The sequence below is a fragment of the Branchiostoma floridae genome, chromosome 18 (assembly GCF_000003815.2).
Source record: "Branchiostoma floridae strain S238N-H82 chromosome 18, Bfl_VNyyK, whole genome shotgun sequence".
NCBI lineage: Eukaryota > Metazoa > Chordata > Leptocardii > Amphioxiformes > Branchiostomatidae > Branchiostoma > Branchiostoma floridae.
The window spans coordinates 6,167,820-6,195,223 of NC_049996.1; the positions used below are offsets into that span (position 1 = coordinate 6,167,820).

At 42.4% G+C, this 27,404-nt stretch overlaps 3 protein-coding genes across 11 annotated transcripts in view; 1 reads left to right on the forward strand and 2 right to left on the reverse strand.

Moving 5' to 3' along the window:
* LOC118405565 (supervillin-like) overlaps positions 1–4,711 on the reverse strand; it is an 83,663-nt gene extending 78,952 nt beyond the window's left edge. For 4 of the 6 annotated variants that reach the window (XM_035805107.1, XM_035805104.1, XM_035805106.1 and 1 more), the window contains exon 1: positions 1,790–1,910. In XM_035805107.1, the coding sequence (XP_035661000.1) occupies positions 1,790–1,903 (114 nt within the window). In that variant the 5' untranslated portion in view covers positions 1,904–1,910. Of the gene's footprint in view, positions 1–1,789; positions 1,912–4,578 lie in introns of those variants that run through there. The other 2 variants (XM_035805108.1, XM_035805109.1) reach the window with 2 other exon arrangements.
* Positions 1–19,841, forward strand: part of LOC118405566 (collagen alpha-1(X) chain-like) — a 32,593-nt gene extending 12,752 nt beyond the window's left edge. The window contains exons 1-9 of one of the 3 annotated variants that reach the window (XR_004829903.1): positions 10,488–11,384; positions 12,045–12,133; positions 12,922–13,042; positions 13,549–13,640; positions 15,846–16,014; positions 16,499–16,734; positions 17,626–17,877; positions 18,814–19,123; positions 19,369–19,841. Coding sequence is in view for 2 of the 3 variants with exons in the window: in XM_035805112.1 (XP_035661005.1) it covers positions 11,219–11,384; positions 12,045–12,133; positions 12,922–13,042; positions 13,549–13,640; positions 15,846–16,014; positions 16,499–16,734; positions 17,626–17,877; positions 18,814–18,918 (1,230 nt within the window). In the remaining variant the exon portion in view is untranslated. The other 2 variants (XM_035805112.1, XM_035805113.1) reach the window with 2 other exon arrangements.
* Positions 19,832–27,191, reverse strand: LOC118405567 (D-threo-3-hydroxyaspartate dehydratase-like). 2 transcript variants are annotated; one of them, XM_035805115.1, is made up of 8 exons: positions 26,812–27,191; positions 25,911–26,082; positions 25,332–25,609; positions 24,738–24,918; positions 24,261–24,382; positions 22,391–22,580; positions 21,445–21,550; positions 19,832–21,102 (listed from the first exon to the last, which is right to left on the reverse strand). In XM_035805115.1, the coding sequence occupies exons 2-8, from the start codon at positions 26,063–26,065 to the stop codon at positions 21,013–21,015; spliced, it is 1,122 nt and encodes a 373-aa protein (XP_035661008.1). In that variant the 5' UTR covers positions 26,066–26,082; positions 26,812–27,191; the 3' UTR covers positions 19,832–21,012. The 2 variants fall into 2 exon arrangements, with proteins under 2 accessions (XP_035661008.1, XP_035661007.1); XM_035805114.1 differs by having other exon boundaries at positions 26,917–27,190.
* Between the last annotated feature and the right edge of the window lie 213 nt (positions 27,192–27,404).

Below are 27,404 nucleotides of genomic sequence, written 5' to 3' on the forward strand. Positions count from 1 at the left end.
ACAACATCTTCGTGACCTGTCCCAGAAGACATGACTCAGGTAGAATTACAAACTTCAAGCTTTCACTGTAATGGCCTTAGTGATTCTATTAAGCGCGGGGGTATATATAGACAAACCCTATCAACATTGTATCATTTGCTTTAATACACACAAGAAACTCATTCCTGAATATCTGTAGAAGAGAGATGGCAAGGTGAGTGGGAAGGTACCATGATGTTTTGGCACGGAATCTCCAATCAAAGGGGTAAAGCCATACTGCATTGTATTCAAAAACAACATCATCCACCAGACAAAGCTTGATGTTGATGGATTATCGTTGATTTGTCTATAGATGATTTTAGGTTTTTTATTATGATTGATGTAACCACAAAATGTACAAATGGCATGGCTGTACATACCTCTTTGATACCCCTATTTCATGGACAACAGTATATATGTAACAGTGGGGGGTTTAAGTAGCGTCAAACTTCAGCCGGAATCGGCTGATCAGCCTTTTCTAGCGCAGTTGTTTCGCTTTTGGGATTTGTTAATCAATAAATGCATCTACGTATTGGCTAATTAACTCTAGATATAAAAACTGAATGTGATCCTTCTTGTCTGAATACATTATAATGTGCATAACGTTATATGTATTTTGTACTTAAAATGTCATTGCAGTGTAGCCATGATATCCAAAACATAGATGAAAATGGTTAATTACATGTAGCACATTTTGATAAAGAGTTTAAGGTACATTATATGGGTATCTTTGCAGATCTACGGTAGCATCAGATAGTAATGCTAGTTCACCTTTATCCGTTGGGTGACCTTTATCCGCTGTCTTTAAAAACAGCACATTTAGGAGTATTAAATCTGTGGACTGTGGTTTCAAATTTGCAATATTTTCAAAATGTTCCGATTTGAAACCATCGTCCGTCGACTTCACATCCCTACATAAGTTTTCTCTTACAAACAACGAATATAGGTTACCCTTGGATAAAGGTGAACCAACGTTATCCAAATTTAGCAGAGGAGTGAAGGCGGCCTAGGAGTGTGTTTCGCTACCGGGGGACCTGCGTCCAGTGACGGTGAGATTTTTTTTTTCTCGCCGACTGGACGCAGAAATATTGCTGACCTATGGTGAGACAATACCTGTGAATCCGGGGGCATGCTCTGCAGGGAAGATTTTGAAATTTTGACTCTGAAAATAAATCCCTAATTTAGCGTAAAACATTGTCAGAACCCCCCATGCAGATCCTCTCTAAAGACAACTATTGTCCACAATGATAGACAATAACAGTCACACGACTATATAACTGTTCTAGGTCTAAAGTGGGCCTTTAGTGTTTTTTTACTCTATATCTCTGCTCAATGTGAGAAATAATTCAGATCTATCTCCTTATATACAGTACGTAGTAGTACTAGTACTTTCCTCCTGGTTTGCATTACTCATCACAATTCCCACTGGACACCATTGGCATTCTTTCTTCTGTTCTGATCAGGTATTATGGTCATGAAAAATTAATTGTTGCTGTTGTTATTGTTTCCCTACTGCTCCTGCATGCCAAGTTATTTATGGATCTACAGCATAAATAAAATATTGGCTGGTCTGTGCCTGGATTTGTTCAGTTGAATGAGTTGTACTGTAAACAAACCATGGCTGATAAGATTTTCCCATCCTGGAGGCCATGTGGCACCACTCTAGTTTCTACACAAACCACAACATCACCAGGGCTGCTACAACTGTTACAGGCTAGCATGGTGACTGCTTCTGCAAATAGGAGTGAATTCTAGAGAGGTTTCACCCTACCTTCTTTGACACCCATGGAGGGCAGCAGCCCTCACTGCCCATCTTTCCTGCAGCACATTGTGTACACTGACACATGGGGGAGACCACTGACAGTTGGGGGGACCACTGACACATGAGGGGGGGAGGCACTATAATACAGCAGAACTTTTCTTACAACTGATAGCAGATTGTGGTATGTACATGGTTTTTCTTTGTAAATGTTGGATTAGTAACTCAGTAATGGTGTTGTTAGGGCAAACATATATTTGTTGTGTGAATTGCTAATCATGATTGAATAGTATAGCTCAGGTCCTAACACCCCCCTTGTTATGGACTATTCCTGATAAATAACAGATGACTGTGACTGTGTGTCCTGTCAGCTGCAGAATGGAGAGAAATATTTGGCAAACTTGCTGGTTGGACCAAGGTTCCTTTTTCAACCTCTTTGGTTGGACAGGAGCAGACTACTCATGGTTTGTAAAGAAAAGAAGGATTTTAACTGAGGCTTAGTATGGTGAACAGTCTGTGTGGATTTGTTTAGTTCTTGGAAATGTGAAGACACTGAGGATTGACTGTGAGTGGGGTTCTGACCATGCCGACAACTCTTGAGCTTTTGGCGTTGTCGTTTGCGCATTGGGTTTATGATCTGACGGCAGGATTCGGCGCAGTTTTGAATCCTGGGAGTAAGGATATTGCTTCTGAAATTCTGTTCTACTTGCCCCTATTGTTGTTTAAGAACATCCAAGACATCCCAGTAGTATATGTAAATAACTACAGTACAATTAGTTAACCATTCAACTTACAGTTATTGCTGTTACATTGATTTTGTACAAGTTTTAGTTCATACATGCTTTTGAAAGATGACTGCCTTTGTTCTTCCAACTGAGGTTGGTTGAAAAAGCTGTGCAGTCCAGACAGTAGAAAAACCTGTCCAGTTACGTAACCATGGCGTGGCCAGGTCCCCTTCGGTACAGATGAAGCTCTTTTTTCCACTGGGGATAGTCTTTCGCACCTGAATTTTACATGATAGGAGCTTTATGTGGTAGGAGTTTAGTCAACCTTCCTCAAGGTGTGAAACTCCTGGTGCGAAAGATAGCACCGATGGCAGACAAAACCTCCTGCCCCTATTATGAAACCCGACAATAGTATTCATAGTATCATATAGTGGATTAGACACTAGTGTTATGTATCACACTATCTACTTCTCTTAGTTCTTGAGACTGTATATGCAATTAGCCCTCGGGCATGATTTTGCAAATAAACTCTATTAAAGAGAGCCAGGACAATCCGTGTTAGACTGGATACCAGGTTAAGTTTGAATAGGCAGCAGAAAAAAGGGCCAACCTGTAGTTGCACCCCCTGGCAGAAAGTGACAAAATTGCAAGCAGACCACCTGAGCAGCCCCAGGACCAGTCTGATAGACAAGCAAGTAAGTACTAGTACATCCTGGTTGTGTACAGGAATTCTCCTATATCTGTATATTCTACCAACCTGATTAAATTGTTTTCAGAAGCCCCACATCATTTGTCACCATTATTACATCATTTGTCACCATTATTAAAGTTTGCATGTCCAGCGTGTTATAGGGTGCATGTGTCTGTGTGTGTACATGTGTGTGTGTTTGTGTGTGTGTGTGTGTGTGTATCTGTGTCTGTGTCAACAGTAGGGTTCGACCAAAACCTGGACCTGATTCAATATGTGAAAACTTGTGAATAGACAATACTCAAAACAATGGTCCATTTTGCTACAAAGAAATCTGTTTTGTGTAGTACTTGACTCCCACTGGCGTTTTAAAATCCTACTAGGTTACCTGCCTCTTTAGGATTGACTGTAAAGCATGGTAGATATGAGACTGTCACTATATTCTACCTCACTTGTTATTTTCCTCGACCAGAAAGCCCCTAAACCTGTGAATGCCTGATCATATAATCTGTTCACTTTTCAATAGGTCCAACATCCGGTCCACCGATTTTTTTAGGTCCGGTTTTTCTGGACCGGTCCAATATGAAAAACTAGTTTTGTACCCGATACGGTGTACCGCTACCACCCAACCCTGGTCAACACCATAAGTCGAGAATGCGTGGGTGGATTGTCCTCTAGCAGCTTGTTATGATATTGCAGAAGTATTCTCATGGTATTGATGCACTGTATGTACGTCTGACGTACGTGTGACTGGAGGGTACTCCACATACCTATTTTAGTATGTGATGTAATACATTTCAAATTTTATCTGTAGACTTGTGACAAATGTGATACAATCATGCTTCCCAGGTAGCTGTGTTCGTAAGGGAAACTATATAATCTATCAGAAAAATTTCCCAGCCGACATACATTAATTTTGTACATGTTATGTATGACTAAGACTTTGTTTCCTGCAGGGTACAATGTACTTGCACTTGACTCATTTGAAAATACCAAAGCCAATATTCAACCTACATGTACAATATACATGTAGTAATTGTAATACAGTAATTGTAAATGCACACACAAACCCAACCCATGCAATTAGTTGGTGTGAAACCATGTAATCTATTGAACACTATCTTATAAATGTAGTATCTTTACCAGATATTGTGTGTGTTTGTGGATCGTGAGTGGGGACAGTACACACAAAGCTACATGTAATAGAGATCTAGCAAACAACAGCCTGTAGCAAATTTGTGTAGGTCAAGAACTGCCCAAATTCCAACACAAATACAGCTGACAGCTCTCTTACAGACAACAGAGCAGGATGCAGAATGTGGACATATTTAGTGTGGCAGATTTACACACACGACATTCTGCACAAACACGTAATCTCGAGATCTTACCTCATACACTGGAGAAACTGGGCTCAAAAGTGTAAATTTGACTAGCAAATGATGAGCAAGGGACAAGGGAGAAACAGCATGGAGCTGTACTACACAGCTCTGGTATGTATTTGACCTTTAACCTGCACACATAGTTGACATTCACTGACCAAAAATAGGCGGTGCAGGAGGCTGATGGGCAGATTTGGGCGGATCCCTGGGCTGGTTCCAAAAATGGCTTCTCCATCCGGCCCAGCATGCTGTAGGCACAGAGCGCTTCCAACAACCTACATTCCTAAAGGGTAGGCTCATGCATGACCATTGCCAACTTTATACCGAGCTACTAATAGTAGGCCAGAAACTACCCCTGGGTACAATATTATGAATATACCCAGATCCTTTAATACTATACAATGTCATGTAAGTTCATTTGTCCAATTTCTGAGAAGTGCATATGAAAATTTACATTTATCCTTTTGGTAACATTACATAAGGAGATAATGGATTTCATGTCTAAGTGGAAATTTAAAATTTGCAACGCATTTACTAGTCAACAAATGGTTCACAGCCATGAATTCTGGAGACCTCACCGGAGCTGTACTCACTGATCTGTTTAAAGCGTTTGACCATGCTATCCTGCTTCAAAAACTGTTCATATACGGTGTCCAAGATGGAGCTCTTGACTGGTTTACTTTATACAATCCAATCTTCCTACCATACATAACATATGGATGTACTGGATTGGTTGCTGCACCTGAGCAAGACCTTCAGAAACTCCAGCAAATGCAGAGCAGGGCCAGAAAGCTGCTACTGAGAGCTCCATACAGAACACCCTCGGCAGAAGTACTGATTCGTCTAGGCTGGAAGAACATCAAATCCATACACAGGCACCAGAAGACATTGCTGAATATATACAAGGCTCTCAATAACCTATTATCAACCTACATGAGACATGTTCTACTGTAGAGACAGAGCAGCTAGAACAATACGACAAAGCGAGTCAAAACTTATCCTATGTACCAATGGTTCGTAGGGAAGGGTGCAATGCAATGGAACAAAGTTAAGAGAGGCAAACTCAGTAGTAACAAAATACAAATGAGTAACTATGGACTGACTAAGCAAATGCGATTATGGAATAGTGAGTTATTTTATCATTGTAATTAATTGTAATGGAAGACCTCTTGACCTTCCCCAAACATTGAAACATGGAAAACCATTTTCGGCCGAAAGGCTTGTACTCAAGGCTGAAAAAAAGGTTGAAAAACAACAACTCGTGTAACCTCAAATCCAGAAAACCATTATATCTTGATAAAGCCTGGATGGATTGTATGGTATTGAAATTTGGTATGCCAGGGTATGTCTTAATTAACATGATGGACAAGAAAATGATTACCCCGTAGATTTTGGCCTCCCCTGCTCCACATATTGACTTGTTACAATACTGAGTTCTGGATATGCTATGTCATGATTTTGAGTGGTAGATAGCTCTTGGTGCAGAGAGTAAGTGGTGCCCCAGCAGCTTTTCTAGAACTCTAAGGGCAGGATAGCTCAAGATAGGAATAACAGCTTTTCATGATTTTGTTAGACCAAATATTCCCAGGCTAAATAATGTACAAATTTAAATACTTATTTATTGATTATGCATGAAGATATCTATATCATAGCAGTCACTTTCAATGTATCTCTTGTCCAGGGCATGATATGGTCTTGACATTTGAATGGTAGCTAGCTTTCGATGTCAGGATACCGGAGGTGGAGACCGGACTCCGCTTGAAATTCCGTAACGAGGTCCCGCAAGATGGAGAGAGTTCGGACTAATTTTTGTAGTTTTTATTACATTTTTTCTCATCCGTTCTGAAATTCAACTTGTTAGAAAAAATTTGTATTCTGTGTTGTTTTTTTAAATACACAAAAGTTTTTACAGTTACAAATGCCACATGTTGCAGTAGTCCTATAATGGAACAAAGTAGGTCTAGACAATTTCTTCATTAATTATTCAAATTATATTCCGATTTGCAAAGTTAATATCTAACCATATGAAGCATCACTTAAGCTGTCAACAGACCAAAACTCAATCCCGTCTTAAGTCTGACACTAAACCGGCCCCTGCAAATTTCAAACAAGTCGCTATAGGGGGTCCAAACCTACACCGTGTACTCTCGGCCCCATGAGCTATCTACCACTTAAGAATCATGACCACATCATGTCCAGAACTCGAAATATCTAACCTAAAAGTTCAGCTGCAGTACCCGTAACAAGCTGATAGGGGTTCAAACTCTAATCCTTTCAAGACCTTATATACCTAATATCAATACAAGCCATTCAGGTGACGCGTTCTCGAGTTGTGGTGGTCTTCTACAAACACACACACACACACTATACAAACAAACAGACAGAGACAGAAACATAACCTTAGCGAAGGTAATTAGGACGCAGCACCGCTGCCAACGTGCTGCAGCTTTATTGAGATACCCGCTTAACCCTAAGTGCATGCTACTGGAAAGGGTTGCAGTCATTAGTACGGGACGTCATGCTGTGGTCCACTGTTCACTGTGCGTGTCAAAAAGAGCTAGGCGAATTTCCATGGTACAATGAACCTGTAAATACTGCACATAGGGTCTGTCATCTCTGTCATGACTAGTAAAAGACTGGCTCTTCAGTGAGCTTAACTCGACCGATATCACTTTCACTTCGTTTGGTTTTAAGGGGCAAGTTGTGGAGGCCTACAGAAAGGCATTGGCTGTGTATTACGTCGTTTTGGCAGGCCTACATTAAGCTAAGCGAAGAATGAACGATTGCGATCTACATTAGATTCAAGTGGTCATGATTTATGTGGAATCGAAATAGTGGGCTTAAGTTGAATACAGTATACGTGAAAGATGACGAAAGTCCGCACCAAAAATCTCATAGGGTGCAACTAAGTCTGTCCTTGATGCTGAACACCATCAATACATGAACAACTAAGTCTGTCCTTGGTGCTGAACACCATCAATACATGAACAACTAAGTCTGTCCTTGGTGCTGAACACCATCAATACATGAACAACTAAGTCTGTCCTTGGTGTTGAACACTCAATACATGAGCGACTAGGCCTGTCCTTGGTGCTGAACACTATCAATACATGAGCAACTAAGTCTGTCCTTGGTGCTGAACACTATCAATACATAAGCAACTTAGCCTGTCCTTGGTGTTGAGCACTATCAATACATGAACAACTGAGGCTGTCCTTGGTGCTGAACACTATCAATACATAAGCAACTTAGCCTGCCCTTGGTGTTGAGCACTATCAATACATGAGCAACTAAGTCTGTCCTTGGTGTTGAACACTATCAATGCATAAGCAACTAAGCCTGTCCTTGGTGTTGAGCACTATCAATACATGAGCAACTAAGTATGTCCTTGGTGCTGAACACTATCAATACATAAGCAACTTAGCCTGCCCTTGGTGTTGAGCACTATCAATACATGAACAACTGAGGCTGTCCTTGGTGCTGAACACTATCAATACATGAGCAACTAAGCCTGTCCTTGGTGTTGAGCACTATCAATACACGAGCAACTAAGTCTGTCCTTGGTGCTGAACACTATCAATACATGAGCAACTAAGTCTGTCCTTGGTCCTGAACACTATCAATACATGAGCAACTAAGTCTGTCCTTGGTCCTGAACACTATCAATACATGAGCAACTAAGTCTGTCCTTGGTGCTGAACACTATCAATACATGAGCAACTAATCCTGTCCTTGGTGCTGAACACTATCAATATATGAGCAACTAAGTTTGTCCTTGGTGCTGAACGCTATCAATACATGAGCAACTAAGTCTGTCCTTGGTCCTGAACACTATCAATACATGAGCAACTAAGTCTGTCCTTGGTCCTGAACACTATCAATACATGAGCAACTAAGTCTGTCCTTGGTGCTGAACACTATCAATACATGAGCAACTAAGTCTGTCCTTGGTGCTGAACACTATCAATACATGAGCAACTAATCCTGTCCTTGGTGCTGAACACTATCAATGCATGAGCAACTAAGTCTGTCCTTGGTGCTGAACACTATCAATACATGAGCAACTAAGTCTGTCCTTGGTGCTGAACACTATCAATACATGAGCAACTAAGTCTGTCCTTGGTGCTGAACACTATCAATATATGAGCAATTAAGTCTGTCCTTGGTGCTGAACACTATCAATACATGAGCAACTAAGTCTGTCCTTGGTGCTGAACACTATCAATACACGAGCAACTAAGTCTGTTCTTGGTGCTGAACACTATCAATACATGAGCAACTAAGTCTGTCCTTTGTGCTGAACACTATCAATGCACGAGCAACTAAGTCTGTCCTTGGTGCTGAACACTATCAATATAAGAGCAATTAAGTCTGTCCTTGGTGCTGAACACTATCAATACATGAGCAACTAAGTCTGTCCTTGGTGCTGAACACTATCAATACACGAGCAACTAAGTCTGTTCTTGGTGCTGAACACTGTCAAGACATGCGCAACTAATCTGTCTTTGGTGCTTTACTCTAAGAAGTAAACATGGAAAATCATTATGTAATGATTATGGTAACCTATCAGGAATAGAAACATGGCCCCATTTAACATTAAGTGAGGAAGCATCTAGTTAACATTTAAGAGAGCAACCACCCATTTATTATTTGAAATTCAAGGTTCTGGGAAGGGGATCGTCCATTTAGTATTAGCTTTAGGGTCTAAGAAGGCAGGGGCCATCCATTGTACATGGGTTTAACGATCTGGGAAGGGGGATCCTTTACACATGGGGTCAAAGGTTTGGGAAAGGGGGGGGAGACTACGTTACATGGAAGCAAGGGTATGGGAAGTTGGGACGAACCATTTCACATGAGGTTAAAGGTCTGGTAAGGAGGGCCATCTGCTTAACACGAAGCAAGGATTTTGGATAGGAAGGGACCATCCAATTCACATGTAGTTAAGGATTTGGGAAAAGGGGACCATCCATTTCACATGGTGTGGTAGGAGAGACCATCCACTTTACAAGGGTAAGGCAAGGAAGGAACCATCCGTATCACAATGGGTTAAATCATGGAGTCAAAGCTTCTGGGAAGGGGAACTGGACATATAGATATGGGTTTATGGCAAGTGGGGCCAACCGTTTCAGGTTGAATTAGGGTGTGACAAAGGAGGCCGATCATTCTACCTGGTGCTAAGGGTCTAAGAAGGAGCCATCTGTTTCACATTGAGCAAAGGGCCCGGGAAGGAAGAGACCAACCAACCATTCCACGTTAGGCTAAGGTTCTGGGAAAAGGGGACCATCCATTTTACACGGGGTTAGGGTCTGGCTAGGGAAGGACCAGTTATTTCATATGGGATAAAGTCTCTGGGATAGAAAAGGATCTGGGACGGGATCATTCATTTCATATGGGGTTAAGGATCTGGAAAAGGGCCATGGGATTCGATGCTCTTGGAAAGGAAACATAGGGTAGGGAAGGGAGACCAACCAATATCAAGTACGGGTGGGTACCGGTACACTTTTGTACAAGTTTTTCTTATTGGACCGGTCCGAAAACAACGGACCTGAAAAAATTCGGTGAGTCGGATGTTGGACATGTTGGAAAATGAACAGACTATATGATCAGGCATTCGGACGTTTCGGGCTTACCGGTCGAATGAAATAGAGTAGAGTAGAGTCTATAGGCATTTCTACCAAGTTTTACAGTCAATCGTATAGCATAGAGGCAGTTCTAGTTCTAGGTCGTAATCCACAAACTTCCTGGTAGGAATATCACGCGGATGGCAGTTGGACATGTAGGATTTCAAACCGCCGATGGAAGTCAAGTACTCCACAAGAACAGATCTCTCTGTAGCGAAATGGACTATTGTCTTTAGTATTACCCCTTTACGAGTTATCACATAACGAATCAGGTCCGGACCTGGACCTGATCCTCTGGCCCTGAACCGGACCTGGACCTAACTTTTTTGTACCTGTACCCACCCCTAATATCAGGACTTCCAACTTAGCACAAGCCCCGAGAGAATTTTGAAAAGTTGAGTTCGTGCGATCCACAATTTGCTAGACAATGTAACATTATGTTGAAGGCCAGAAAGAAGAACCCTTGTTTGTTTGTTTGTTTGTCTATATGCTTGCTTGTTTGTGTTTGTCAACTGGCATTGATGAAACAGTAACGTCAAAGTTCGACTGCAGTTTCTCTATTTTGGCGCCCTGGAATGTATGACGTCACTCATCAGATGTACACCGGGTTCATCCAGACAACTGGCGGAACAATAGATGTGACATGGGGAGGACTGGCCAGCTGGTCGTCCCGCCATTGGTCAGGAAAACAGATCAACATTAAAACTACAGATTAGGGGATTCCATCTCTTATGCTAACACCTTGTGGGGATAAAACGTTGTTCGAAGTTGATGTTATATAGACAGGTACACTTGGCAAATTCAAGCCACACTTCGGTTTGCAACAGCTACCTGTTTATTACCGGAGATGCACCATCGTAACATGTGCGTATTTGTAACTCCCCTCCCATACATGGTTCCAAGTAGAACATTCGGGATAACATATGTGCGTGTTTCGTCATCCAGATGGTCGATAAAAGTAACAAGGCTGGCGGACCATAAGGAAACAGTCTTTAAAGGTGTTGTAAACTATCCCCGGCTGGTTTAACATGACACCAAGCATATTTCTGCTGAGTCTGTTGGTGACAGTCGTCAGTCCCGGCGTCGGTTTAGGCATATTTAAGAAGGACGATGACGATGGCGCTACCTGCTCTCTCAAATGTGATGATGGAGTGAGCGGGAAGTTGAACATGAAGGGCATGAAGGGAGACTCAGGTAGGGGGAACTGGTTCTGTTTTATAGAGGGATACATTCAACAGTTTCATGTTTAGAGGAATATATTCAACTCAGACTTTCCATGTCATCGTCGTAATCATCACAAACACAAAACCGAAAGTCTTCTTCGCTTCTTACTCTGTTACCTTACCTTCTTCTTACTTAGTTAGTTTAGCGTGGCTCTCAGGACTATCCAGTTGGTGGTAAACTAACCAGGATGACAGGATGATACAAACAGATGTCTACTACTAGACCTGGCTAGAATCTCCTCATTATAACTCGTGTAATCGGACAACTTTGATATGTTCATACGCTAAACCTTGGAGAAGGTGGTGGCGGTAAGCGCTACTCTTTTGAGACAAGTAATGATAACGTTACGTTATACGTTATACTAGTATTGAGGATGAACTGAATTGAGTATTGCGAACCACTGATTGTGAAATTTGCAGCTGTGGACCACTGATTAGCCACTGAATTATCTTAGTAATCATCTTTTTTCGTAACTATCGTCCACAACAGCATGTTATACACTATAGAAAATAACTGACTTTTGCTTAAGTTTTCTTCAACGTTCATTGCCATAATTCGCACCAGAGAAGCCATGTCTTGGTGGATTCCGGGTAGTCAGTAGCTAGTTGTGTCTTGTTGTGTCATGTGCAGGTGAAGCAGGTGCTCCCGGTGTGCCAGGTGGCCCGGGGCAGGTGGGGGATCCCGGACCGGAGGGACCAGCGGGGCCTCCAGGTGCAAAGGTACCGCTGACTCATGTAAACCAGTGTCAGTTTTTGTCAATCCAACTTCCCAATGACACATCGTAAATCAATACATTAATCGCTTTATCAATTTACTTACTTACTTATGTCCCTACACACTTGTGCGAATTTTCAAGTCCGTATGAGTTGCATATTGATATCTGTGTTTTTTTCTTATTTAAAGTTTGCGGAGAAGAACTACGCTTTTTTCTACTTTAATCTACCTCTGTGCAGCCTGGTTGGCTTACCGGAAAAAGATTTTTTTTTGGCCTCAAATTCTCCTGAGCCAATATAATGTCAATACGAAACTCTTGTTGAGTTCAATATACGTACAAGTGCCTCTCAAAGACAACCAAATCAACCTGTAGCAGATTCGAATGGCTTCTATGGCCCAGCTGTCGCAGTTTCACAATTTTTTTTCATTGAAAGAATTGATGGTTATTGATTGGCCTGTATCAAAATGGATTTTTTAGAGGAAAAAAACAGGTCATTGCGTGTGTATGTGTGTGTTTGGTCATGAGTTAGGTATGGTAGCAAGTAGTACTCTTGGAACGAAGTGTAAGTGGTTTTGGTTGTGCCTTTTTGAACTGTACTGCACGTTTTTGTTAGAAACTTGCCATTTCTTTGTCGGCAGCAGGGTCATGCCTCCTCGTAATTTAGAGCTCGCAGACTCGTCGTCCAATCGATTTTCGCCTAATGTGAGGGGGGTATTATACGACACGAATCAGGCAAATGATGGTCTAATGTTATGTATACGATTTTGACGCAGCGTTTTGCGCATGTTGCAGGGAGAGGCGGGTGTGCCCGGTCCCGCCGGGACAGACGGTGTGCCCGGGGAGAAGGGTGACCCAGGGGAGCCGGGGCTGCCGGGACAGAAGGGCGAGATGTCAGCACCAGTCCCGGGAGTTCGTAAGTTGACTTAGATTGACAGGTGTTGAGTATGCAGTATAAAGTTATGGTTTATTGTATTTTATGGAAGAGTACTCCAGGACAAGTAGTAGTTGTACGTCAACACTAGTGGAGATTCCTTAATAAACAAACAAACAAACAATGCAAATACATGACTATCCACCATGTCCATATCCATCCTGTCACTACGGTGAATGTGACTGGTGATGAATATGATACCTGTGAAAAACAGCAGACGATCCATCCAGAGATTCATAAGTTATACTGACAACAAATATCCGAAAACAAACATCCCCAAAGACAGACGAGCACACACAGACATGCCAAAGTCAGTGCCTCAAATACCTTTGGATACACACAAACCTCGGAAACTTGATTTTGGCCGATGCGTCTCCTTACCTACCTTTTAAATGCGTTGTGTCGTATAACAGCAGGGACCTTATTTTAAAATTACTAAGCATATCATAGTCTTTCCCATATACAGAGGTTTTCTAACTTTTCCACAGGTGGTCCACCGGGTCATAAGGGAGACAGGGGAGTTCCTGGGGCGGCAGGACCGTCCGGGCCGGCCGGGCAGGAGGGGCCGTCTGGCGTGCAGGTTAGTCCGTACTATGGGGCAAACCCGCAACATACAATAGTGCTGAATCACATCGTGAGAACATTGATAGGTGGGATGTAATGTATAGATGGCATGAAAGCGTGTTGGTAGAATACATTATAGAAATATAGGGACGTCTAACTTAAGTCCCTATAGTTTAATTTCAGTGTGGGATATAAAATGTTAGCATTTCTATAATGGAATGGATTGTACTTGTGTTGTACATGTATTTGCATGTGATTTTTTTTTTTGCCTCACGGAATCAAAGTGGGCAATTAGCATGCAACACACGAAACATCATTAAAGCGGAAATTGCTGTGAACGAGCATTCGACTTTATGTGGTTTGTTCAAATTCGGACATTTCTACGTCTTTCCTCAATGATTTCTGTCCGTTAAGGTTGACGGAACGATCTTAAAAGTAAAGGCTTGTGTCAAATTTAGCCTCCGTTGCAGTCTTCGAACGTGGCTGGGTTTTTAGGGGGGGGGGGCGTTGCCGCGTTGGTTCGCGATTTTGCGAACCAACTTCTCGAGACAAGGCAAAACTCCCTTCCACGGCAAACTCCCTTTCCCGGCACAAGAGCCAACGAATGTCCTGTCCAGCGGAGACGATGTTATGCAATCGTAGACTTGCCGCAGTGATGTTGGGGAGCTTGGCTTGGAGAGGGACAGCTTCATCGGAGACAAGATCTTTCAATTGGATCCTTAGGATTGCACGGAGTTTCTGTGGTTTGAAACGCTCCTGTATCACTAAAAAATCTCACTCCTATACAGGACATACAGAACCCACGCCTCACAGCTATAAATGGAGGTGGAAAGAAGAACGATCTTTTGGAACACAATGACTTTTGTGCGAAGACACGTTTAAGCCCCGTTTACAAATCAAGAATTCAGCTCGGCCGACTTGTCAGCGAGCTCCAAATGGGCATTTTCGGTCGGAGTATGACCGGCGTTTGGGCGATTACGCGGGCTTCGGGCGACTTTTAACAGCTCGTCCGTTGGGATTTAAACCTCAGTGGGATGTCAGTTGTGCACCAAAAAAGCAGGAAAGACAATGACTTGAACTTTCCTGAGGGAAACACCGAGCCCCGTCCAATTTGTGACGGTGCAGATTATTTGATAAAAAGTAAAGCCGATGCTCGGGCTATGTTGAAATTCGGCGAGCTCTGACCGAGCGACAAATTCGGCCGGCGTCCGCATGAATTGTAAACCCGGCTTTACCAAGCCTTCCAAATGCTGCATATGCGACACGAATACTTTTGTCAATGTCTTTCTGCACAGTGTAGTCATCTGAGAGGAAGCTACACAGGACGGGGAATGAAACGGAACGGAACAGTCACGGAATAGCCAATAATGCGTCTCACCGTTGCTCACATAGCTGGTCTCAGGACGATATCAAAAGCTTTCTCCAGGTCCAAGAAGACGAAAAGGAGTGGTTGTCGTTGTTGACGGGACATCTCCCAAAGCGGGTGGACACGAAGGATCATATCAGCTGTCCACGAGATGGCTCTGCACTCATCATTGAGAAATGCCTCAGCCATGCGCATCAACTAGATTGTAAAATCTGATTGGAGATCGAAATAAACAAACAAACAAACAAACAAACTAGGAAGAGACATCACACGGAGTTGGGGTACCTTCCGGACCACGGCATCAGCCGCGGAGGATCAAGAGCATCTGAAAGTGTCCTTTCCACCTTTTAAGGATGACTTGGTCTTTGGTACTGGGTACTGGTGTTGGCACCTCCTCAACGTTAACGAGGACAGGTTTCCTTTGTTCCAGCGCCGAAGTGCCGAAGAGCTCAGCTGTCGCTGTAGGACTCGAGCTCTTTGCTACATCTTGCCACCAGAGCAGAGGCTCTACATTTCTCAGACCCTTCCCTTGCACTCCTTCTTTGCTTTTGTTTGGAGGCGCCGTAACGTAGAAGCGAGCCGAGGGGGCCATTTAACTCTAAAATTTTTAGATAGCATAGCCAGGTAGACAGCCCAGCCTTGGTCTAACTCATTGTGCATCGCCTTACCCCGCCCGCCAGGGACGAAAGATGATGATGATACACGAGTATGGGTTTTTTTCAACAATAGCTTTTTAATAGGACATTTTGAAGAATACCATATCAATGACATGTACGTATGATTGGCAGGCGTTATGTTGCCAGGATTTTAGTGCCAGGCATTGGGAATGAATTGGCTAAATTTGATTCCATACAGGGGCTTCCTGGTGCCCCAGGTTTGACAGGAAATCCAGGCAGTGCTGGACACAAAGGCGACCCTGGTGACATTGGGCCAGTCGGGCCGATGGGGCCCCCTGGGGCAGTTGGACCAGCCGGTCTGAAGGGAGAAAAGGGAGTTCAGGGTTTACCGGGCATTGGTGAGGAAGGTGAGTTTCATGGTTCAAATTGTCATGCTAATCGGACAGCCCTGGTCGCAAGTTTTTTTATTATTCTTTATTTACATCAATAGAATTGCGAGATAATGAACCGTGTTATCAAAATGTAAATCAGCTGAGAAGTTAACATGCTATGTTTCAGTGAGGTTAGACATTATTAGGGGAAATATCTTATGATTGGTTCGAGCGGGAGCTCGAACTAAGTAAGTAAGTAATATCTTATGACAGTACCATCTGCAGTGAAACACAATAATATAACGCTGGAAACTCCATGCTGACTGGAAATGCCAGAGTGACTCTTGTATTTTATCTTATTTAACTGTTTGCTTTAACTTGTTGATAAAAGCTTCATGTTTCTGTTTAGGCACATCCACATGTAAAACGTTTCTGATGTGACCTGTTTCAATTGTGGTATTGCCGGTAGCATTTTTTTTTACTAAATAGTGTAAAGAAATAACATTTTGCCATCCAAAAGGCCCTCCCGGCCCCCCTGGGGAGGACGGCCCCCCGGGCCTGCCTGGAAGCCCCGGGGCGAGTGGACATGAAGGTGACATCGGAGAACCAGGTCCCCAGGGCCCTCCAGGTACCCTGGGTCCGCAGGGACATAAGGGCGCAGTGGGACCGCCGGGGCCACTGGGACCCCCCGGGCCTCCTGGGCAGGCAGCAGCCGCTACAAGATGTGCATTCTCTGCAGTAAAGACGTCCTCACAGGTATGAGCAGCTATCAGTATATCACATAGTAAGGTTCTTTAGGCACAACCAAGGAGTACTTACTTCCAACGTTTCGATGTCTATCAGACACCATCATCAGGGTAGAATGACTGGAAACAACTTCTTGCTGCTACTCCTTATAGCCGATGTAGGTGGCGCTGCAGCAGCAAGAATGTTGTCCCAAACGTGGCTCAGCTTGTATCTCCCCTCGTCTCTGTCATAAGTAGCAGCAAGAAGTAGTTTCCAGTCATTCTACCCTGATGATGATGTCTGATCGACATCGAAACGTTGGAAGTAAGTGCTCCCTGGTTGTGCCTAAAGAACTTTACTAAAATTTATATGAATAATTGCCAACCTGATGAAGTTATTAACTTATTTACGGATCAGCATATCGCGACTCTACTCAGAGATGGACCCAAGGTTTTAAGACCAGAATAAATACCTAAAGCAGACCATTGTTTAAGAATGTGAAGAGAACAGAAGAGTTTTTTTCCAAATATCAACCTCTCGGTGAGACAGTTTGACATGTCATATGTAACTGAGAAAGACAGAAACATCAGCCGATACAAGTTATGCAAATGAATATCTAATAAGCATAATTGATAAGAAAAATATATTTCAATAGGCAGCAACTTTGAAAAGTTTACATACTTGATGAAGAATGCCTTCTTTGGTAAGGCAAGACTCATACTTTGACATACTTTGAAGAAAGGTTACTTGTGTAGCCTCCAAATGTGGACCTGATGTTCATAGTTATGTACATGAGGACATTATTTTCACGGTCAATGTGAAACAAATTACTCGAAAGAGTTAACGTTAAAATCATTAGTAAAGGCCTGAGGTCAAGGAATTCTTGTTAGTCATTTTACTAAGTAATTTCCTTCTTTTCAGAAATCTGGATATCACACTGCCGTCCTATCCTTTGAGCGGGTCATCACTGATGCAAATTCTCACTTTGAGAAAAGCAAGTTCACAGCTCCTGTGGACGGCTACTACGTGTTCATGTTCCATGTCATGTTTGACAGTGAGGATGACGGAGGGAAGGTCGATCTGATGAAGGAAGGTTTCCTACAAACATCCGTGCTCAACCCCCAAGGGCACACCGGCTCACAGGGTTATGCTGGGAACAGCGCTGTCTTACAGGTGACTTGTACACTTAAGATAAGGGCACAACCCGCCGTACATGCAAATACGTGCCCACGTTTTGGCACGTACTACGTGCCAAAACGTGGACAACCTATTGGGGTCCGTAAGTGGTAAGTACCGCCTCCGTATGAACTCGTACGGAATCCGACGGATTTGGGAGCACGCAGACACGCCGTAGAACTTTACGTGCAGGCAAAACTTTGTGCGGCCATCGGGCTGCGAATCCGCCCTCGTACGTGCCAGTACGAGCGACGCGCCTGCCCTGTACAGCCTGAACGTTTTCAGAAACACGTGGCCTCCCCAAAAACGTACTGACAAATTGCACGGTCGGTGGGTTGTGCCCTTAGCTTTAATTAGCGCCTTCAAAGATGTAAGAGACAGAAAAGTGGGTTTGATCTCATCTATTCTATTGAATTTTCCCGTCAGTATTTGTACAAATGTATCAACATTGTGCATACATCAAATAATGCAAATCTTATCCTCTGCATCCTTTTCTTTTAGAACAATGTAACTGTTACTGAGTTTGTGGGACTTAAATGAAGTGCTCGCGGTGATTTTGAGTCTGCGGTGTACGTAGCAACCACCGCGAAAACTGAAAAAAAACCCCACTGCAAACATGTTTTACAGTAGTAATAGCAAAGGAAAAAAAACGCATGGGAAATTAAGGCACAGTGTATATAACATATAAAACAGAGCACAATATCACACATCCAAGTGCTTTGTTCGATATTCTTGGAGCTTTTGCCACCATCAATTTTGGTTACATGTGCATTGAGACTCACTAGTCCATGCCAATGCATGCAGGAGTGAAAACAAACTATTTTGCCGACATTACTCAATGAAGCTGCATCATTCTGTTGGAGCATAGTATTTTCTTATAAGGGAAAAAGCATTTAAAGTGAAATTAACTTTTCATGGCTTTTGTACCCACAGGTGAATGAGGGTGGACAGGTGTGGCTTCAGTTCAAAGGAAATGTGTATAGTGACTACACCCTCATCACTTCTTTCACTGGCTTCCTCATCCGGGAGGGTCATTGAGACGTATGCTTTGCTGTCCTGTAGCTGGCAAGCAGGACTGAGATGGAAACGTTGCTGTCCTGTAGCTGTCAGATAGGACTGAAATGAACATATCGCTATCCTGTAGCTGTCTGATAGAACTGAGATAGACACAATTTGACCTGTAGCTGTCAGATAGGACTGAGATTGAAACATTGCTGTCCTGTAGCTGTCAGATAGGACTGAGGTGGACACATCGTTGTCCTGTAGCTGTCAGATAGGACTGAGATTGAAAAATTGCTGTCCTGTACCTGTCAGATAGGACTAAGATTGAAACATTGCTGTCCAGTAGCTGCCAGATAGGACTGAGATTGAAGCATTGCTGTCCTGTACCTGTCAGATAGGACTGAGATTGAAACATTGCTGTCCAGTAGCTGCCAGATAGGACTGAGATTGAAGCATTGCTGTCCTGTAGGATCCTGTAGCTGCCAGATTGAAGCATTGCTGTCCTGTAGGATCCTGTAGCTGCCAGACAGGACTGAGATGGACAGATTGCTATCCTGTAGCTGTCAGATAGGACTGAGATGGATAGTTCACTGTCCTATAGCTGCCTATAATGGATAGGACTGAGATGGACAGATCGCTGTCCTGTAGCTGTCAGACAGGACTGAGATGGACAGATCGCTGTCCTGTAGCTGTCAGACAGGACTGAGATGGACACATTGCTGTCCTGTAGCTATCAGACAGGACTGAGATGGACAGATCGCTGTCCTGTAGCTGTCAGACAGGACTGAGATGGACACATTGCTGTCCTGTAGCTGTTGGACAGGACTGCTGTCATGTCATATACTAGTATCTGCATAACTGTAAGAGGAAAGCATCAGTCTGTGTTCTGTGCTAATAAAATGCATTGTTGTTCACAACAGATGTGAGATGTGAAAAATAAAGCTGTTAGTCTTTCTGAACAGTTTTAATCTCTCTCCATTTCTGGGGCAATAGAAGGTCTATACATATTTCCAACAACTAGATTGAATGAATCCGTTGTTACAATCTGTTAATTATACTCATAACATTTGTTTTACCTACATTTCCCCAAATTATCACATATGAATTTTAAAATATCATCTTAGCACATCCAAGTTAGAGGCTATCTAAAATCATTAACATTCACCTTATTCACCAATCAAATACCTCACTGCAAAATGCCAAAATATGAAATGCCTTGAAGCTATGGTATTCAAATATTTTCTGCTTATCATATAACCAAATCAAATTAAAGCACAAAATTCAAATATATTTCTATTGATTCCACAGTACGAAGATAATAATGTTAATCTCTTTATTAAGTTACATATATTTTGTCACCTGTTTGAACATCCTATCATGGATTTTGGCAGATGAATAAAATTTCCACATCAACCATGCAAATTAATTCCCGGTTTTTATAATCAGCATCTAATCACTATTACACCAAAAAATTCATGACAACCCATGACCCCATTCAAGATTCAGTTATACTCTTTTAAAGTCTCATTTCCACCACAACACAACATTTCCACCAGTTCCATCTGCAGAATCTGATACCTATCCCACCTGTCTGTTCAAGATGCTCTGCTGTCAAAAAACGTTACAATCTGCCACCACATCAGCTTGGACTTTGAGTAACGTTACAGGAACAACGTTGTTTAACTCAAAATACTTGATTTGCTTTTTATTGTTTTTTCTTATGTTGATTCAATTTCATAGATCTATCATCAAATGTTTAGAGCCATTACAGTGCTCGAAATACCCACTTGCACACTTGCAAATGCAACCACATTTTGCTTGGCGCAACTGTAGCACCACCTGAAACTTTTCAGTTGGAACACCACTTGTCCTCCACCACGTGCATAAGCTTTCGTATTCATTTCTTGATAAGATATAACACACGTGACCGAAAAATAATGGCTAACTACCTACAAGAAAGTGATAACCGTGGGGCAACCTAAAATGCTGATGGCGCATCCTGGCTTTTAACTCAGGTTGCCGCCCGAGCAACCTGGCTGAAGAAAGTTTCGAGCACTGCCATTAAGACTGCACCATCGAATGTCTACATGAAACAGTCGCAGTCAATGTGCAGAATTCTCCAGAAACCATTCACCAGCCTCTGCACGGCTTCCACACAGCAACGATGGCCTCTCCAGAATGGACATAGTACTTGGGGTGCATACAGGCTGTAGCACAGGCCTGAGGGGAGAAAAGGGAAAAAACAATTCTTGTAACAATTAATCAGAACATGTTGATTTGAATATATAAATGACATCCGCACGTGCATCAATTTTTGCTGGTTTAAAAAAAATTATTTACAGCTTTCATCACACCACACCAACGCACTAAGTAATTGAAATCAATCCATCCAGGTGTTTTTTGATTATCTTGTTGACAGACAGACAGACACACACACGATCAAATGCTAATAATGAAAATAAGACTTCCATATAAGGAGACCGTACCGACAAGGGAAGACAAAACACAAAGAAATGCAGATACAGGAACTGCATGAATCACAATTACTTCACTCCAACTCACGTGATATGGCAGTATTTTGAGCACTGTTCCGATGGGATATTTGTCAAAGTCCAGGGTTCCCTCCACAGCATGGACCTTCCCCACCTCCTGGGTCATTGATGACAGCCTGGAGTCAAAACAACAATATGTGCTGAATAGGTTTGGCCGAAGGGTATTTGCTACTATAGGGGTCACAGAATCTTATCACTTCATGGTCTCATCAAGGCCTACATGTACATGTAATACCAAATATCAAACAATCCTCCATCCAGGTCCACTTGAGGGCAGCTTTTAATTCAGGTATCACTCCGAGTGGGTCCGAGCCAAAAATTGAATGGCTACATGGACACATGTTTTTAGCAGTGAGAAAATCCCTTTTAGCCAGCCCAACTGATCTCAAAAGTTAGATTGGTTGTTTGTAACTGATTTAGCAGTTAATTAATAATGTTTGGCAACTGTGCGCAATGTCTGAGGTACACAGTCCTGGGTTCTGAGTGGTGCGGTTGCACATTAACAGGGAAAAAGTGCTTGTGGGGAGCGACAAAGTGTAGTTTGCAATTGCTATAAACAAAGAATATATCTTTATTGGTCATTGGCAATTTTTTTATGATCTAGGGAAAAGGTGCTCAACACAGAATGAATGATATGGGGAGGTTTCCTGTAGCTTCTTTATGAACAAGCCCATGTAAAAAACATATATTTGTCTTACTTTCAAGGGAGTGAAAAAACTAATGAACAAAACCTTTTTAAACAAAAAGTAGGAATTGAGATGTTAATGACTGGTACCAAATTTTAGATAGTCCAATAGGAAACAAGGATAAGTCAAGACAAGGTTGATAGCTAATTAGTCACTGGCTCTTGTTTGAGTAAAGGAGCATTTGGACATTGTGATGTTGTCCTGTGATGTGCATTTTGTGGCTGTATAAGCTTATATAACCTAAATGTGTGCAGTATTAAAGCTGCTCACTTCAGCTCAGGATGTCCGTCAATAATACCGAATCCCGTGGGGAGCTGCCCCAGACTGTGGAGGCTCAGCGCCGTCCAACCACAGTCCACCAGCAGGTGGTTGTTTACGGGGTAATGACCAATCACACGAGTCATCACTTGGACTGCAATATCCTCCAGCTGGCATGAACCAAGTAAGGACTGCTGAACATCTGCAAGGTATTGAGTGTTATCTCAACTTGTCAATAAGATAATATCCATTACCATATCATCATCACAGTTCTTGATAACATTCATTACCATAATAACTCCACTAATCATAATACCAACAAATAAATTAGCGATGAATTTAAGGAGATCTACTAGTGCAGGCAAAATTTAAGTACACCGCCATTTTTACGCCATCAGTAAACTAAAAGTTTTACGTCATAGCAGTTGTGAGTTTGTGACGGACCAAAGTTAAATGAAAATTCTTGACAGTACACGTCCATTTTCTCATGAATTTTTGTTTGCTCATGCAAGTAAATTTTATGGATGACATCCTTTTCAGACTGCAAAAATAGTGAGATAGGGCAAAAAAAAGCAAGTTGGTAACTACACTCATGGCTTCGAATATTGGTGCCACTTTTACAACTATCCAACAAGTTTCACTTCAGCTACAACTACAGTCATGGCTACCACACTAGTGTCACTTCCAGTACAATCATTAGGCTACAACACAACATATTTGCTCATTTTGGTAACTTTTCGTCGTATTGACCATCTCCAAAGAAGACAAAATTTCTTCTTTTTTTTCTGAAATCGGGCAAAAATTACTGAGCGGGTGTCATCCATACAATTTACTTGCTGTGGCCTAATACTAACAGCAAAGAAAGGAACAACAAAGGATGCATAATCGTAAGGTAGATAGTGGTAGTTAATTCTTCCTGGCGGGACTATGGAACCCCCACCCAACCACACTCCCATTATCCATGCAATTCTGTGGTGTGTTACAATTATGAAATTATGTTGTCAGCTGGACAAGAGAGACACACAAAAAAGATACACAAAAGAAGTGGCAGAGGTAAGCTGTTAGTGCAACAGCAACATGTAACGATACGTTGATCATTTATCAAATTAGTATCGCTTGAGAGATCGCAATAAAAGAAAAATCAAACCGGGAATTACTGGAACTTCTTGTCATGAAGATTTTTTCCTGCTGATTCTGCAGCCTAGTCATAAAGTTAACAACTGTTACTGATACGTTTTTTAATTACCTAGTACATGTATAATGCACCTGTACAAAAATATCTCATCTGTCTCCTAGGGGCCTGCATGATTCACTTACCCAGGATTGGCTGTGTAGCTTAATTCATGTATATACAATGTAACTCCATCTATAATGTGCCATGTACATTGACAAATAAATGTCTGACTTTCTGGGTCAGAAGAACATGTTTCTTTAAAAAAAAAAAACATTCAAGAAAATGTGATCAATAACAACGTTCAAATGTTCCACATGTATACATATCTTTGGAAGTTGACATCTGTGATTAACTCTCCAAGTCTTCTAGGACAAATGCCCCCTGGGAGCCTGCATGACCCACTTTTACTGTAAGTTTCTTGGGTGCTAGTTCTTCCTGTATTGTATACGTAGAAAAATTCAAAACTTTCCAGTGGACTAGGAGGGTCTTCATGGGGGCCCTGACAACGATTTACGCTAAATTCAGAAGAACCCCCTACGTAGTACACTAAATCAAGGAAGGCAATTACGCTAAATTTGGTCGCTTTGCTACGAATTATGTAAATAAGATGGTTTTCCCTACGAGTTATGGGAAATAAAAATAGGCTGCCTACGCCTTACGGAAAAGAGCATGCAGACCCTCGACTAAGCATTCCTCTGGAGAACTTACCATAGAATATGTAGTTGCCAGGGTGCACCTCTGTCAGCTGGGCCATCGTGTCTGCTGGTTGGCTACATGTTGGTGTGGATCCTATACTGACTGTGGGGCACTCTATGCCTTCCTTCTTCAGTCTGTCAATCAACATGACACATGCCTGTCAATCATTTCAGGTATGATTGAGCCTGCTTTGGTTGTCAATTATTATAAGTTAAACACAAACAGGAAAGATCCTTCATGGTAAGGTCCATGATTTCTTTAAAGTTAGACACGTTCACACTCAAAATTTTCACAATGAAATTTACCAACTGATGAAATTTAATACTACCAGAAATATTCAAACCTCTTACCTGTGGTAAAAATTGGCAATGGCAAATGACATTGGTGTTAGCTGTAATGTTAGTGTTACAGAATTAAAAAGACTGGACTCCAGATTCACACACTAGCATTTTGCATATCTTGATACAAATTAGCAAAATTGCATCTTACTTTGCAGCAAAAGCCAGAATGTTTTGAGCTGTGCGGTGGCCAATGGCCTTGACTTCCTCTGGACTATCAGCGTTGTACGAGTCTCCACAGTGAGCATACAGGCCTGCAAACTTCACCCCTGGTGTGCTCACCAAGTACTGCACCAACTGTACACCATCCGCTGAGTCATGACTAACTCCAGCTGCAATCATAGAAATCATTTCTTCATGAGTAGATGTGTAACAGTGGGGGTTCAAGTAGCCCCAACCGACCAAGCCAAACGCCTGTCAGGCTTTGGGCCAAATCGGTTACGCTGCTAGGTTTGTGATCTGATGGCCCAGGTTCGATTCTCGGGAGTCAGAATATTTGTATATATTGTTTCTTTTTGTTCTACTCGCCCCTCTTGTCGTTTCAGATGTTACTGAACTTCTGAAAGATTCTTTTCAATTGGTTTTCTTAGGCAGGGCAGACATCTTACTTTTGACATGTGACACTCCAAAACATGATGCAAGGAGTAAACCAAATTCTACCTTGTGGCCTCATTTCAAAATGAAAAATTTGAATATCGTCAACATGAAATAAGCGTTGAAGCACAGTCCAGAATGTTGTACATACCCCTGCCATAGCCACAGTCCACCTTGATGAATACAGACCACTGTTTCCCTGGCACACGTCTGCTACTGATGGCATCAAGCCCAGATGTACTGTCAATCATCACATGGAACTCCTCCAGCTGGGCTACAAGTTGAGCACATCGAGGCACTTTTTCTTGAGTCAGAGGTTGTGCAAACAGTACATCATCAAAACCATGGCTGGCATAGAACTCTGCTTCAGCAAGGGTGGAGACCACGATGTGGCATTTTGTACCATTGGTCATGATTTCTGCAGCTTCACTACAAGTAAAACAAGAGGTTTTTATTCAATTTGAGCATACATTGTATCTAATATCATTCAACGATATTCACAGATTGTTCTACTCCAAAAGAATAAAAAATTAGGAACTGATTTACATAATTAAATTATTAATGCAAAAATAGCAAAAAACACTTAGTGATAAATGATGGGATTTTGACTTGTGACGTGTAAGCTAATCAATGACGAACACCACCATGTATATAATATGTAAATGTGTAAGTCATTTGCAGAATATCTGCAAAAGCTCTACATATTTCAAGGAAGTAAAGTCTAGTTTACATTGTTTTATGAGTCTTCATGTGTGGTCGCAGCGACACACCCATCTGGTGACACCGCTGAGCCATGGTGGTCGCATTTCTCTCCACTTTTCTTATGTCCACCAGAAGAGCAGGAGTGTCCAGGCTGGAGATACTGGATGGAGAGTTGGTTGTCATGATGCCTAGTAGGCTACCTGTTCAAGGGCACATACACGACAATATGGTTGCTGTTGGCCAAACCAAGGATCCATATGCATGTGGCTGGCTATGGGCATTTCTAGGGGGAAGAGGCATCAGACAGCATCAGAACCAAGTGGCTGTCAGCGGAACTTCAGACTCAAAATAACTGACAGTTTCTGTAGCCTGATGTGATATTAAAATAGCCCAGGTGCCCAGGCCTGGTGCACAGCCTAGGCTTTTCAGTAAACCCCCTCCAAGCATCTGAAGGAAAATCGTGTCGTTTGTTGCTGTTAAACTGTCCCCATCTGCTGATTTGAACAAAAGCATATAAAAGAATAGGTCTTGATTTTCCCCCATCAACCCCAGCTTGGAGAGTAACTTTACATTTCAGTAAATTATTTATAATAATTGAGTCGCGTGGCGCGTTGACACACCCGATCCCTCGATCTCGGAAGTTAAGCAACGCGACGGTCCGGACAGTGCTTGGATGGGAGACCAACCAAGGACGTCCGGATTGCTGTAGCCTCACGAAGCTTTCCACGAAATCGTCTTCCGGGAGGGACGTAAAACGGGGGTCCCGTGCTCGAGGAGGTGCCTCGACCACGTTAATCAGCCTCATTACTCATAATGGGTACCTACTGGCTGGCAAAATACACCTGGTGATTATTATTATTATTAAACCTCCTGATCGAAAATTATGCTCAAGTTGCATCACCAGCATCACAGAGTTTCACAATACTTACCTGCCTGAAAGCACAAAGTGTTGCTGCCAATGTGTTTTACTTCAGTTATAAAAGGTCACTTGCACCAAGGAGGTTATATGACCTCCTTTCTTGCACAGTACTCACATTGGATCGATCCAAACTGCCAAATTAAGACATGTGGCTTCCGATGTCCAGTTTCCCCAACCGCACTCCACAGGTCAGGTCAGATGAGGTCATTTCTGTGGGGTTGTCAGTAACGACACCTAGCGAGAGCTAATCAAAGGCTCTGTTCAAGCAGATGTTAGAAGGGGAGATTTCTGACTGTTGGGTTTCCCTACTCATGGGACATGTGACCGGTGGCACGATAGATAAGGTTGGTCATAAACGCCTTAGAAGGATGTTGTTGTTGATGTCCTTGTTTAACGTCTAATATTGTTAAGTGGTAACGTTAACGTTAACGTTAACGTACGTTACGAAGTAGAGCCAGAAACAAGGGACTGTACATGTACAAAGACTCTACAAACAAACGCACACTGTCAGTTTATTGTCAGTGGTCGTCTAGGGTTGTATGTCAAGTAAACCAGTCGTTTCCACAGAAATTGCGGCGGTCAGTCGGCAGCAACAAGGCACCC

Excerpts from the sequence above, each read along its gene's own strand:
- LOC118405567 (XM_035805115.1), bottom strand. The coding sequence starts at position 26,065 with ATGACAACCAACTCTCCATCCAGTATCTCCAGCCTGGACACTCCTGCT. Across the intron at positions 25,610-25,910 it reads ATGAAGACTCATAAAACAAT|TGAAGCTGCAGAAATCATGA; the intron begins GTAAACTAGACT and ends TTTTACTTGTAG. Across the intron at positions 22,581-24,260 it reads TGGCAACTACATATTCTATG|ATGTTCAGCAGTCCTTACTT; the intron begins GTAAGTTCTCCA and ends AATACCTTGCAG.